We start from the raw sequence: 14,598 nt of genomic DNA, 5'->3' as shown, positions 1-14,598 counted from the left end.
TTCTTTATTCATCTACCAATGGACACCTACCTTGCGTCCATATCTTGGCTAAATAATACTGCAGTGAACATAGGTGTGCATGTATGTTTTCAAATTAGTGTTTTTGTTTTCTTTTAATAAATACCCAGAAGTGAAATTCCTGGGTCATATGGTAGTTCTGTTTTTATTTTTTTGAGCAATCTCCATACTGTTTTCCCATAGTGGCTGCACCAATTTACAATCCTACTAATAATGTATGAGTGTTCTTTTCGCCACATCCTTGCCAATAACTTATTTGTTGACTTTTGATAATAGCCATTCTAAGCAGCCTCTGAGAAAACATTTTTTAACATGACATATGCCTTCACTTTTCATAATGCATTGACTGTACATTTATGGACAGTGTCATTGTCAGTACCCACTCCTCCATCAACCAGTGAACCTTTGGCATCCTGCTCACATGAATTTCTGCCTTCCAAACCCAGATTCCACTGTCATACTAAGGCTATCTCTGATTAGCCCGTGGTACCAAATGCTTACCATTAGCCCATGATAGTTCCTGGTTTGATGGCAAGGTGAACTTCATCTTGTTCTCAAAAATGTTTTTAATCAAAGCCCTGGATTCTCAGCAACCGGAGATTAAAGATATATTGACTAGTGGTGTGTGTGATCTTCTACTGGTTCTATTTCTCTTGTAGAACCCTGACTGATACAGGCATACTGCCATCACCACCAAACGCTAGTTCAATCCTCTGACTGTATAATCTTTCTGGGATTTTGGCTTCATATGGATATCTATAGTCTCAGCTTTTTCCAGCTTCATGTTTTTGTCTGTTCTTTCAAGCACATGACCCCCATAGGATAGTCAGATGCCCCCTTGGCAAATAGCAGCACAAGATGGGCTTAACTCCCTCGATTTTTACTTTCTTATTATCTGTAGCAAGGATCTTACTCTTTCTCCAACAGTTCAGCCAAGTGTTTTAAAAGATGCTCTAAAAAATGTTTTATCTATAATTTATAGTTCAATACTAGGTGACTTCCCTGGACATCTAGTCTACCATCTAACCAGAAATAGAAATCATCATACTCATCCTTATAAACATTTCAGGTTTTCCTATAATATTTAGAATGTCTCAGGATTCAGCAGAGTATACAAAAAAACAAACAAACAAAACTCTCAAGGAAGTATACAGAGTAAAATATTTTTTTAACAGAACTGATTTCTAGATCTTTAAACTATATATACAAATAAACATATATACTTTTCCTAAATTTGATTTGTCTGAGAATAGACCTGTGGTCTGCTGGTTTTCCTTTGTCATCTCTCCTCATAATCAACTTAATACTATTATTCGCCAAAAAAGTACTTCTCATCCATTTTGAATTTTACTCATGCTTTGCTCTGTGGTGCAAAAAACCTTCTGGGTGACAAATGGATAGTTCAAGAACAGATAGCTCCTGAGGAAGAGTTCCACGAGGGCTAAGCAAAGAGAGCCAGGTGCAAAATGCCTTGGTTCATGTAGGGGGTGAACTCATAATGTTTCCTGCCTTCTCTGTCTATCTTAGAGTTGAATTTAGAAGTGAGATTATCATCACAGGAATGTGTATTAACATTTCCATTTTCAAATCAAAATAGGACTTTTTCTAACAGTATCAGTTTGATTTAGCTTGTTTGTTTGACAGTGGGGACTGGCTTTTTCCTTAACATTACAAAGCAGACATCCTCCATTGAATGAACTAACTATGTAGCTTCAAAGTTATGATGGAAAATATATTTAAGGTACATTTAATATACAATAAACTGGAAATTATGTCACTCAACTACTTACATTTATGATTAAAAATTATACAGATGTCACGTTATAAAGTTGTACACTTGAAATTTATATAATGTTATCCCAATAAATTTAGTGAAAAATTATAATGCCAAATTAAAAATGTGAGAGGAGAAGGTATATATAATTTTAAAAGTTGCTTTGGGGATTGCTCAAACAAGTTTGAATGCCACTGTTACATACTATTTTTCTTTCTCTAATGATTTTGTCTTTTTAAAATTGTTTTCACAAGTACTGTTTTAGTACTTTGATTATTTAAAAGTAGATTTTGAAATTAATAGTTCTTGGTTTATAAGACTTTTTAAACCTGTTCCACCTAGTTACAAACTATGAAACGAATAACCAGAAGGACTATCCAATTACCAAATAACAGTAGAACTTTGGTTGAAAATTAGAGTTTAAGGGGCCCTTAGTGATTCTAGTTCAATAACATTTTAATTACTTGCACAGAGTGTTAATTTTAGCATTATCTGTAATGGCCAAAAACTGGATCAAATATCCAGATAAACTGTGGCACATTCATATAATGGAATATCGTAATACTAAAAGTAAATGAATTCACACTGTATACAGTTTGTGGATAAATCTCACAGCATAATGTTGAGTATAAGAATCCATGTTCACAAGTGCATATTGTGTAATTCCATTTATATAAAATTCAAAAACTAATGAATGGTGAGTATGGTGATAAAACTCACAAGAATGGTTCCTTTGGGAGGGTAATGACTGACAGAAAGGAGGATTCCGAGTTGCTGGGGATGTTCTATACCTTGACCTGGGCAGTGGTGATGCAGGTGTGTTCACTATGTACAAACATCTATCAAGCTGTATGCACTTTGGTGCACTTGTCTGCATGGGTGATACTTCAATAAAAATTTACTAGAAAGGAAAAATAGAAAACACTTTGTGTTTCTTGTCACAAAACCAACCAACAAAACAAAACAAAACAAAAACCATGGCAAATGTTAAATGTTCTAGTTTACCTATCTTTAATTGTTGCTGAGAATAGTGATGACTTCTGATTAACACTTTGTCACTTAGAGTATCATTTAGCCTTAGCCTGTGCAGCCAACGCGGCTTCTTCACGCCACTTAGCTTTCTTTGCCAGGTTCCAACTTGTTAAGGATTCGTGTCGTTCTACAGCCTGAACAAACCACAAAACAAAACAAAACACAAAACAAAGCTTTTTAACTTCCTGCAAAGAATTTGTATTTTAGATCGACATATAGGAGCGACTCTGTGAAAAGGAGAAAAGTAACTTAAAACATCAGTCACAAATAGTGTCCAAAAAAAATGATGCTTTTGTATAGAAAAACATTCCTTAAGTTGCTGGACTTCCAGTCAACAGGACAGTCGATGTCAGAAATCTGCCCCACCCTCTCTTGGCATACACAGATATAGTATTTGTTGGATAAAAAGTAACAAAAATATTTTCAAATAATTAACCTCAAAATCAAGAAAGGGAAATCCTCAGGTTCCAGAAATGGAAAAAACTCAAAAGGGAAACTGGTGGGAACTGAAAAGGATTGAAGCCAGGATGGAAGGCAATAGTTTTATTCTGAGCTCATTAAGGGAAAATGTTGGCTTTTGCAGCTGTAAATTGGGAATTTAATCTCTATACCAACAGGCAAGTCCAGGATTTGGATCTTGGGCATAGGACTGAGCTACCAATAAAAAGTTGGCGGTATCACGAAAAGGTACCCCTAAGAAATTAATGAAACTTCTCTCACCAGCCCAAGGAACTGGCAAAGAAACTAGGCATTTATCTGGGGCGGTGGGGGGTGGGAGGGGGCGAGTCACCTGTGAAGAGAAAAGACAATCAGCACCATAATGAGGAAATAAGAACTCCAGCTAGAAAATATATCTGAGGAAATAATCTAAATGCAGCACAGAGATAAAGATACAAAAAAAAAAAATAGAAAAGAGAAGTTAAGAAACATGGAGACTAGAATTACAAGTTCCAACATATATTCATAACAGGTGAAAGAGAATAGATAAGCTGAGGGAAGGGGCCATGTTTGAAGTTATGACAGCTTAGACTTTTTCGGAAGAAAGGAAAGCTCTAGGTCCTCAGAATGAAGGACATAGGACATACAATGTCTTTAGCAGAATAAACAAAAAGTTTATATTGATGGATATCTAAGGTGCATGTCACAGTCCACATATCCAAAGGAGAGGATTGTCATGCCTGCCAGTTCTTTCCCCAGCCTTACACATCTCAACAATGGCATCATCAGCCATCTAGTTTGTTCAAGTCAAAAACCTAGGTTGTTGGGTTTCTTTGTTTTCTATCCTCTTCTCACAGTGAATTTACCACAAAGTTCTTTGTACCTCCCCAGATATATTTCAGGGCTAACCTTTTCTCCACCTCCAATCTCCCCCCACATTAGTTAAGGTACATGCATTAATGATTCAAAATGAAAAGTGAATTGGAGAGAGGCAAGGGGGACAGCAGTGAGGCCATTTAGAAGACACTGCAATAAACTAGACAACAGATGTTGGTTGTCTTTGACCAGGGTGATATCAAGAAAGATGGTGTGGAGTGGTCCAGTTGTGAATATATTTTAAAGTAGGGCCAAAGGATCAATGACATATAATGACTTACTCATAAGTTACTGGAAAGATGATAAAATAGTACCTGGACGAGGCCATTTTAGATGTGGTGGTCAGAGAAGCTTTCTCTGTGGAGACTGAGAATAAGCCAGCTATGGCAAGAACAGGAAAAGGAAGGAAAGCCTAGAAAAGAGTTTGGTATGCTGAAAAATAGAAAAGAACCATTGCGGATGGAGCATAATGAACAGAGAGAAGATGATATAAAACAGGGAGGGTCCAGACAGTCTCAGGCTCCAATCTATCATTTAAGGGCTAGAAAATCATCAACTTGATGGGCAATCATTTTATTTAGGGAGGTTAAAAACAAGAGATGATTAAATTTCTTTATTCCTATGTTTATATGTTCAGTCCAGCAAATATTGATGACATTTTCCATGTGAAGAGAATAATTTTAAGGAATTAAATTCTTTGTCACACTAACAGAAATGAATAACATAACATCAGTAAACTTAGATGCCCTATTCCATATGTGAATTATTGGGCTCAAATACTCTTGAAAACCTGAGAAGTAAAGAAGAGCAGAATCATAGGACTAGGCAGAATTAACATTCTAAATTACCATTCTCTGGGCATTGGTTAACCATGCCCAGAGACTGAAGATGTATGGATCCAAGCAAATTATTCTGCATGCTGTGGCTGTCAAAATCTAGTTCCAACTCTGACTGCACTACCAAAACACAGTGTTTGTAAACAAAGAAGTTATAATCAGGCTCCAATGGGTTTAGTTGCAGGTGCCACAATGAAGAGACATTGATAAAATGGAGTGTGTCCAGAGGAAAGCTCAAAATAGAGGGAAGTTTTTAGGGCTAGAGTAATTAAGACAGGAGAAGAGAAGTCTCATAGCTATGGATTAGACGCCTCCCAATATGTGTGGGGCTGCTCTTTGTGCTAAAAAGTGATCAGCTGGTGGAAGGATTTAGGGAAGCAAGAAACAAAATGAGAGAGTCATTAACTCTTAATTTCTCTCTAGAAACCACATATTGAAGACAGTGAGAAAAGGGCTCAAATACAGGATACAGGCAAACTAGTCAGTCTTGGTGATCACTTCCAACTTTTTAATTTCTAACTATTTTATGATTCTATGCCCTAGCTAATTGAGTTCATGATTTAAGAAATGATCTAGTCTGGATAACTTTCCCACAAGCAAGTTCTTCTTGTGCAGATTTTAACCAGGTAATATACTGTTCTGTTTTGTTTTTGTTTATATTGTAAGTGGAAACAAGCTTTTGTCCTTCCTGCCCATATAATTTGTTGACTCAAATTTCCATGAACATGTTTGTTTCCAGTATGGTAGATATATGTGGGTGACTCAAAGTGTCTGAGACAAAATTGTTCTTACACTGAAAGAATAGCAGTAATCCCCAAATTGAGAACAAAGCTCATAACATTTCATAAAATTCACAAATCTTTATTTTTTTCACACTCCTAAGTGAAAACATACTGTACTTCTGTCTATCATTATTTTAAATTCTATCTTGATTTTAAAGAGGTACTCACCCTTTTGGCTGATGCTATCACTGCAAAGCAGGCAATAATTGTGAGTCCAATCATTATGTAACAAGCTTTCACTCGAGCTTTGTTTCTTGCAGCATCTATCATTTCTGGCCTAAATCAAGATATATAGTTTATTAATTATATTAAAGCAATGTGATTTTCTGACTGTCATAACAGGCAATGATTTGTAATGTTAATATTCCAAAGATCCCTGAATGCAAATTACAGATGTGAAAGACTTCCAAAGGCTAGGTCATTCATTGTCTTATCAATTTCAAATCAACAGATATTTATTTAGGTCTTAACTAATGTTAGCCACTATGAAACCACAGTGTAGATTATTTCATTTCTAATTGCTCAAAATATAACCACTAGAGATAATGGCCTGACTCACCATATTTTTCTTCACTGATTGGGGGTAAAGATAAGAACTAAAGCCTATGTATGTCTATGATTTGTGCTCATTTGGCCCCTGTGTTATTAAGTGGGCTTTGTTTTCAGTTTTAAACAGGTTGTCTTTTTAAAACTAATTTTCATCATTTCGTTTTTTTTCACTGGCCTCCCAATCTCTTATTATACATTTTGTGAGAATGATTATAGAAAATAGGGTGTTTCCTTCATAGCTTTTGCTATGAAATTATCAAAATCACAATAAATTATCAAAATCACAATAATTTGTAAAAGAAAAAGAAAAGACACCTTCATTTTGTTATTATTACTCTGAAATTTTGTTTATTTGAACACTGGGTAGTCTTCTTTATTAATAAAGTTATAAGCAAATTGTCCAAAATTTTAGCAATACCACTTACAAAGTAGTGTTACAAAAGTAATCATATCTCTAAGCCTTTTATATTGAAATTAACAATTTACAATAATATGAAGTGGCAATTTATAAATACAGATTATTAAAGAATAATTCTTGAGAATGTATTCAGCAGTATTCTTTCTCATCTAAAGTCAAGTTTAAATAGAATTCAATTACATTTAAAAAATTCCAGAAAGGCAAATTGCAATTTCTCTTAAAAATGAAAAACTTTTCCACTAGTTAAAAGAACACAGAGAACCAATATCAAGCCTGCTTTCCTTAGATTTCTGTCAGATTAATGTAAGTTTTAAGATGTTAGTTGCAAACAGGTGAATATGAAGATATTATTAGATTACATTTGTTGCTGACTTTTGTTCCAGATGGAACCTAAAAGATCTGATTTTTTTCACTCATCCATCTGGCTTTGATCTGCTATACCAAATTAGTTTAGCACTGGAAAAAAAAAACATAACCAAGTACAGTTATTATTAAATATCATTAGTGTATGGTACAAAAATTATAGGTCAGCTGGTAATTATATGTCCATTAAATGCATAAAAAGTGAAAGCTATTTACACTGTGAGTCTAAAACCAAGCGTAGGAGGCATATCCCTTCTAAGTAGCAATGCTTTAAAAAACTATAAAATTATAGAAAATAATAAAATGAAAAATATTCAAATACTTTCATGTTTTCAACTCCAAACTAAAGTACTTTTCAGAGGTATCTTGTTCAAAGTCAAATTCTCCTGTGTATAATACTTCTTTTGACTGTGATCCTGAGGGAAATTAAATTTATTCCTGTAAACTGTGTCTCTTCACACATACAGCTATGTTAACGCAATACCAGGACCAGTGTTTCTTGATAAGCATTAACTTACAATAATACGGGTTCTTTATATTCTTAATTACTCTGTTACAGCACTAGAACTCAAAATCCAAAAGGACTGAGGGTGATATTTTAGTTTTTCTGAGGCTAATTTCTGCTTTGGGCTGTCTGTAATTTGGAGTCTATAGATCTCAAAGAAAATAAAATTTGTTTTATAATCTTAAAAACGTCTCTGTAGTTGAATAAATGCTGAAAACAGATTTCAAAGGTTATTTCAAACCCCATGTCCATTCTTCATTAAATAATTTGATCCAAGAAAGGAACACAAACGTTTGAGAATTCATTATCGAGTGAACATTTCCCACCACATATTTTTTCCCACTTATTCAAGATGCTTTTGGTAACTAGTAAATTAATAAGCAGTAAAAGTGTAGGTAATATGTACAGAACAAGATGTAGGCCGAGTTTCCATTAGCCATTCCGATAGGCATTGATTGCATTGTGTAAGTATAATACACAGAACCTGTGAAATCCTTACTTAATAGGATAGTTTCAGTCTATTTTTTAAAAAATCAGTTTAAAGCGCGTTAAATTGATTTTATTCTTAGTTTCCTTCCTTCCTTTTTTACCCACGCCCTTGTAAAAGTGCTGGGAAGTTTTTGGGCTTTGTATAAACTCAAATTGTAGAAAGATGGTTTTTACAGGGTACATTTACCTTTTTCTTTTTTTTTAAACAGGTTACATTTACCCTGGAGGTGAAGTTGTCAGCTTGTTTTATCATTTATCAAACCTCTATCTTGTGTTTAGGATGGTGAAGAGAGCAGTGACAGTGATGCTCCAGGAGCCCGAGCCAGCCTAAACTGATGCTTAGAAAGCTGTAGAGCCACGTACGCCAGGCGTCTCTCGCCCCAGAAAAGAAGGTCTAGCGGATGCGGCTTCTTCCCTGAGACTCGCCAGCCACTCCACAGGCCATGATCCTTCCTTGGGTGGGGCAGGGAGATGCCCCCGATCCCTGGCGGCCCCGCAGCCACCCAGGGTACTAGGAGCTCACGGGGGAGGGGTATCTGAGCGATGATTGAAGTGCCCACTGAACTTCTCGGTTTTCACCCAACTTCAACAGTCTCCCTGTAAGCTTAGCTGCCCACCGTTCAGTCAAGAAACTTGACAGTAACCGCATTAGGAGAGCATAGGCAAATTCCTTAAGGTGGTAGGTGTTATTGTGAAGCCTTGTGTGGCACTGAGGCCGCCTTCGCTCCAGGGTGCGCCCAGGTCGGGGAGTGGATGGACCGCGCACCCCTCGAATCTCGGGCCGGGCCCTCCCAAGAGAGCGCAACCCCGGCTTTGGCGTAGGATACACTTACGGGATCCGAGGCGGGATGTCCTCCATCGCTTTGAAACGCCCGGTCCACAGCAGGATTTTCTTGTCGAATTGGGAAGGTTTGTGCTCGGCGGGGACCCTGTGAACTTTCCCTGCTGCGAAAACGACGGTGATGGATGGAGAAACCGACAGAACCAAGGCACAGAGTATAAGCGCGCGCTCATGCCTCGACCCCCAGGTCCCAGCTCCTCCACCATCCTACCGCAGCCCCCTCCCTCCTAAGGTATTCCCAGTCCTGACTCACCCGGACCCTGGGGCCCAGAGCTACTGGGAGCTCCACCGCTGGAGTAGTGGGGGAGACCCCGGGGCCGGAGAAGCGAGATGGGTAGCTGCGCGGCTTCTCGAGAAGCCCTCGGGGCGCAGCTGAGGATGCGCCCCGGTCGGAGACGCAGGAGGCTCTCGGCGGCGGCGAGCATGCTGCGCTCTGTTCCCGCGCTGGCAGGCGCTGGTCTAGCCAGAGTGCGAGCTATGGGCACTCCTGCAAGGTCCCGCTGGCCTCCCAGGGGATCCCAGACGCGTAGCTGGAGTGTCTGACGCGCGCAAACTCGGCTCCTGGTCCCCGCCCCGGCTGGCGACCTCGGACCAGTGCGTCACGACCCTAGGCGTTGATTCCCTCTGCAAGCGGGACCCTGGGAGCGGCCTGCTCTGCGTGAAAATGCTGGGCCGCAGAGACTCACCATCCCTTGAGACAACTCCCTGCAGCTCGTTTTAAAGGCATTTCCTTGTAAGGAGTTAAAACGTGTTTCTATCCTTTGGTTCACCCTTTGGTTCCACTGTTTGGTGCCCAAGAGAATAAATCTAAACCCTCTCCGCCAGAAGCGCCAACAGTCTTTCAGGTACAGGACACTACAAAGGTTTAAGGACATTCAAATAAGTGTAAGGACATTCTACAAACTTCTGATGTTGAAGTTTGCTCCTCACCCCACCCTCCGCTTCCATACCTTCTCTCTCTCTCTAGGCAAAACCACCTCAGCTGTTAAAATTGTTTTCCCCTACCTCTTCATTTCTTAGCAAGACCACAAATTCTCCAAACTCCCTTCAAAATGAGCCTTTCTTCTACCTTCCACCATCTTCCCTCTGCAAAAACCGGGGGAAATCTACTATGTGATTCTAAATGGGAACAGGGACTCAGAGAAAGGACTGTCTACGTTCTTTGTAGGAAAGTTGTCTACTCTGAAGGAGTTTACTTATTTTCCTTAATTCATATTCCAGGGACAACAGACCCCAGTCAGGTGAAAGTGCTCTGAGGTCACAGACCAGGCCCAGCTTACCCTCCTCCTGTTCATGTTTCTGAGGTTCCTTCCATACCTAGACTGTGCCTTACACTTTTAGTTGGAGCTCCAGATAGTTTTTTTTTTCCTTAGTAACTAGACTGTGAGGCTCTTGAAGGCAAGATCTCTGTAACTCCAAGTGTCTTCCATGTAATGGTGTTTAACAAAAGAAGAGAACATACCTTTGTAAAGAAATGTGCATTTAGAGGAGTGATTGTAGAAAGAACATGGGCTTTGCCTTCTTTCTAAGGTTTAAATCTCTGATTTGTGACTTAAGAGTTGTACAATCATGAGCAAATCATTTAAATCATCAGTCTTGGACTCATTTGTAAAACAAGACTTCCTATCTCTAAGGTTCATTCATGAAATGACTACAAAAAAAACTACTACTTGCCAGCTACTTCTCGAAACTTCATAGAGCAGAAAACAATATCAAGTGGGGGTTAGTAGATGAAGAAAAAAAAAAGCAAGCAGGGTTAGCATGGAAGCTATTCAGAAAGGATGGTGGCTAGGGAAACCCCTCTAAATGTGCCTGCCACAAAATAACACTTCAAAAGATGTTATGGTTTCTTTCCCTTTACATTTATGTTTAATGAGTCCCAAATCACAATTTGTGAAATCTCCTGTAGAGAATTGTAGAAAACTATAAGCTCTCTGACTGTAAGGATTATATCTTAGTTACCCCAATATCCCCAAGATGTAGCTGAAAATTTGGCACTTAGTAGATATTTAATAAGTATTTGTTAAATAAATAAACACATGCATGCAAGTCTTCAATAGTAAAATAGACTCCATCTGGGCTAGTTTAAGAAAAGACTGAAATACTTGAGGATGTGCTACAAAATGAACTGAATGAATTTCTGCATAAGTATATTGCCAAAGATAATATTGGATTGTTCCAAGAATATGCTACTTGATAATTCTCCCATTATTCAAATGTGTTATTTTTACTTTAATATTTTATTTTGCTTCATGTTACTAAGAAGAAATATCTGGAGAGCTAGAGAAAAACATCTCTGCAAATCAACCAATCATTAATAGTTCACCAAGGAACATTAAATGAGCTATATAAGTTTATTTCCCTGGAGAAAACTAAATGTCAGGCATTTACACATGATTTTCTGGCTCAGGCTTCTGTAACACTGCAGAAGGACAAAGCAAGAGAATAAGGGCTTATGTCATGAGAGAAAGAACAATTTGCATTCTATTCTCTATTCCTGATGGGATTAAAGTATCACTATTTGGCAGTAGCCTACATTGAAAAAAAATTACTTACAGCTGTATGAGAGATGTTTTCTTTAGTTCTAGAATTGGAACAAATTTTAGAAAGACTTGAGTCAACTTCTAATAGAAGAAAAAACTAGTTGTATTCCTTTCTTTATATTATTATTGTTGTTGTTGTTGTTGTTGTTGTTGTTGTTTTAGCCAGGACAGCTCATTGACTCATTGAGTGCCTCTTATGTACGGAGCACTGTTCTAGGCTCTGAGGTTGCAGCAGGTAACCACACAAAAATCTTTGCTTCTCACAGAGTTTAACATTAATCCATGGTGTTTTCAGTTTACCCATTCTGTAGCATATTCTTTTTCAATCCTATGGTTCATCTAATTTGTGTATACGTTTTGCTCCTTCAAGTATTGTTTTTGATGAGTATGGTTTATGTTTCCATGTCCTACAGTTGATTTAGTTACTTCTTAAAATATACTAGTTATAACTAGGAATACATTTTAAATAAAGTCATTATGTAGACTGGGTGGAAAGTGTAGGTCATTTTTAAATTATTTTTTAAATTATTTTTTTTTTATTAATGAAATCTACTGTGCTTGGCACTGGGCTAAGACGGGATATGCAAAGTTTGCTGTAGAGCTATCTCTGAGAAGCTCCCAGTCTGGCTGGGATATTTCCTCCTCAGGAAATGCCTTCTGCCTAAAGGAGGGGCTGGGAGGGAACTTAACTCACTTGTTTGCCAGCCCTGCTAGTCTCTCTGTAGGGAAAGTTCTGAAGTGGCAGTTTGCCTGCAGACCCAGCTCACAGCGGTCTCCAGTGTTTTAGGCAACCTTATCAAGTGGGTGGTCCAGGCAAGGGCCAATTACTGACGAGATACTAAGCATGCACTTAGGACAGCAGCAAAAGCTCAAAATGAGACCTCAGAAACCATTAATGAGCTCCTACATACAGATCTTTGTGTTATTCCTCTTAATTCCCATTTTCATTGCTACCATTCAGTCTTTAATTCTCTCTCAACCATCCCACTATAATGACCTCCAAAGTCTTTTCCCCATTTCTGGTCAATTCTTTCTCTGCCTAGCCCCCAGAGGTAGTTTTCTAAAACGTTAAGTGTAATCATGTAAAACTTTTGTGGTGCCAATTTCTTCCCTGTTCTTTCTCTAACCCTGCATCCTACATTCCTACCCATACATAGGCTACAAAAACAACTCTGAAAGAAAGCAAAATGAGGCATAAAAAAAATATCTGCTGATGTAATACAGAATTGTACACCTGAAATCTATGTAATTTTACTAACAATTGTCACTCCAATAAATTTAAAAAATAAATTTTTAAAAATAATAAATAAAAAAGAGCAAATTAATAAACTAAAAAAATATATATCTGCTTTGATATTTTATATAGTCTGATTCAAATTTTCTGCCCTTGTCGTATCCCTAGACATTTAAAATGTCACTAGCCACAGGGAGGTAGACCACATTGGATTACTCTGTGGAATAGGGATGCACAACGTAGGGAAGCTACCCACAGTTTAGCTCTGGCTTGGACGGCTGGGTACGCACTGTGTGTGTGATCAGTGCTCATGAGGACCTGGCTGAGTTCTGACTGGTTGTTACTTGTCCTATTGTTCTAAACATTAATCTGAGGCATACATTCAGAAGAAAACAGATTGGATTAGCTGCTCCCTGCACTGTTCAAAGCCTTTTATATTTTCCATAATACATAGCTTTTATTTGTTCTAGAAATAGCAAATCTGAAATGCATGCAGTCTTATGAGGTACTGTTTATACAAACTGCCCTCAGGACAGAGAAGGTGCATCTGCAATGGCCCCAGTGATGGATTTCGAACTCCCAAATTCCTGGTATCGGTCTTATAAAACAAAGTGAGCAATCTGTGATCCCAAGAACTAAATCTGCTACAGAGTTTTCACCTTTGAGGTACAATAATGACTTTATGTGGTTCAAATCTGCATGCTTCAGTATCATGAGGACTTACTAGTACTTCTCCAGCCCCCATCCCATTCCATACACACACACACACACACACACACACACACACACACACACACACACATTCACAGACACATAGGAAAGTGGTCTTGCAAAATTAATAACACCTATTATAAACATAATCCCTTACCTAACTGGTTACAATTAAAGAAGGCTGCTCTTTCATAATCATAATGTAGATGATGCCACCCTAACTTCCCTTAAGACAATTACCTCTTGCCCTACATGTGTTTGCACAATTCTTCAGCTTCTCTCAGCTGCTTGTCTCTTGGCTTATGTGGTCATGTTTTCTCAGAAATTGGGCCTATTTGAATGGTTTGCCTATTCAGGGATAAAAATTTTAAAAATCAACTTATCAGAAGCATTTCTTTTTCTCTTTCAAACCTTTTTACTTGGGGCTACTCATACTGATTGCTAATTTTCGGTGCGAAATATAATGTTTAGGCATAGCTAATTAAAAGGGCAGAGACTAAGTGTTTTTTTTTCTGTCACATTTCCCCATTTCCCACTACACCACCATCTACAAATGGAAGCTTAATCATGATTTATGATTATGATAATGAAGATTTACAAGAGAATTTGTTAAAGGTAATTGGCAAGGCACTGCTACCACATACCATGTAAATGAGGTCTGGGTTGGGTTAAAGAACCAAAATCTAGGGAAATTTTTTGAAGTCGAACTGGATAACCTAAGAGACAAAATGTTATAGAGGTTAACAATCAGCTGTTTTATTTGCTCATTAATTCCTTCATTCTTTCAACAACCAGAAAGTATAAAATAAATATCTATTCTCAGAAGCTTAGTACTACTATATATCCAAGGATTATCCACATCCAGCGTATTCAGAAATCAAACATTAAAAAAATATATAAAACAGCTTTTTCCTTGAATGCATACTTAAATTCTATGTCTTATGTGTACTTTGACTAAATGCTAACTCTAAAACAAAAGAATTTATGACACTGACGGGATGAGATGTATTATTCAATAATAAAGTTCTGTTTAGATCATGCAAAAAAGATTAAATGGGATGGAGATGTACGTACTTAAGTGTTAAATAGTCTTTACTTCTGTTACAACCATTATGTTCTGAGTTTGAAGTGTTTCCTTGCTTCCTCTAGTAGTCATCTAAAATCTTGAAAGCTAGCTCATAAAAAGCTA

General features: G+C 37.7%; 1 protein-coding gene across 2 annotated transcripts in view; it reads right to left on the bottom strand.

The window, feature by feature from the left end:
- Positions 1-9,617, bottom strand: part of FAM162B (family with sequence similarity 162 member B) — a 46,811-nt gene extending 37,194 nt beyond the window's left edge. The window contains exons 1-4 of one of the 2 annotated variants that reach the window (XM_019741359.3): positions 9,175-9,611; positions 8,914-9,025; positions 5,925-6,033; positions 2,780-2,958 (exon numbers count right to left, since the gene is read on the bottom strand). In XM_019741359.3, the coding sequence (XP_019596918.1) occupies positions 2,860-2,958; positions 5,925-6,033; positions 8,914-9,025; positions 9,175-9,346 (492 nt within the window). In that variant the 5' untranslated portion in view covers positions 9,347-9,611 and the 3' untranslated portion in view covers positions 2,780-2,859. Of the gene's footprint in view, positions 1-2,779; positions 2,959-5,924; positions 6,034-8,913; positions 9,026-9,174 lie in introns of those variants that run through there. The other variant, XM_019741360.3, reaches the window with a different exon arrangement.
- Positions 9,618-14,598: the final 4,981 nt, after the last annotated feature.

The sequence above is a fragment of the Rhinolophus sinicus genome, chromosome 2 (genome assembly GCF_057876585.1).
Source record: "Rhinolophus sinicus isolate RSI-liver-muscle chromosome 2, RSI-T2T, whole genome shotgun sequence".
In the NCBI taxonomy this organism is placed as follows: Eukaryota; Metazoa; Chordata; class Mammalia; order Chiroptera; family Rhinolophidae; genus Rhinolophus; species Rhinolophus sinicus.
This window is presented reverse-complemented; position numbering and strand designations above follow the sequence as displayed.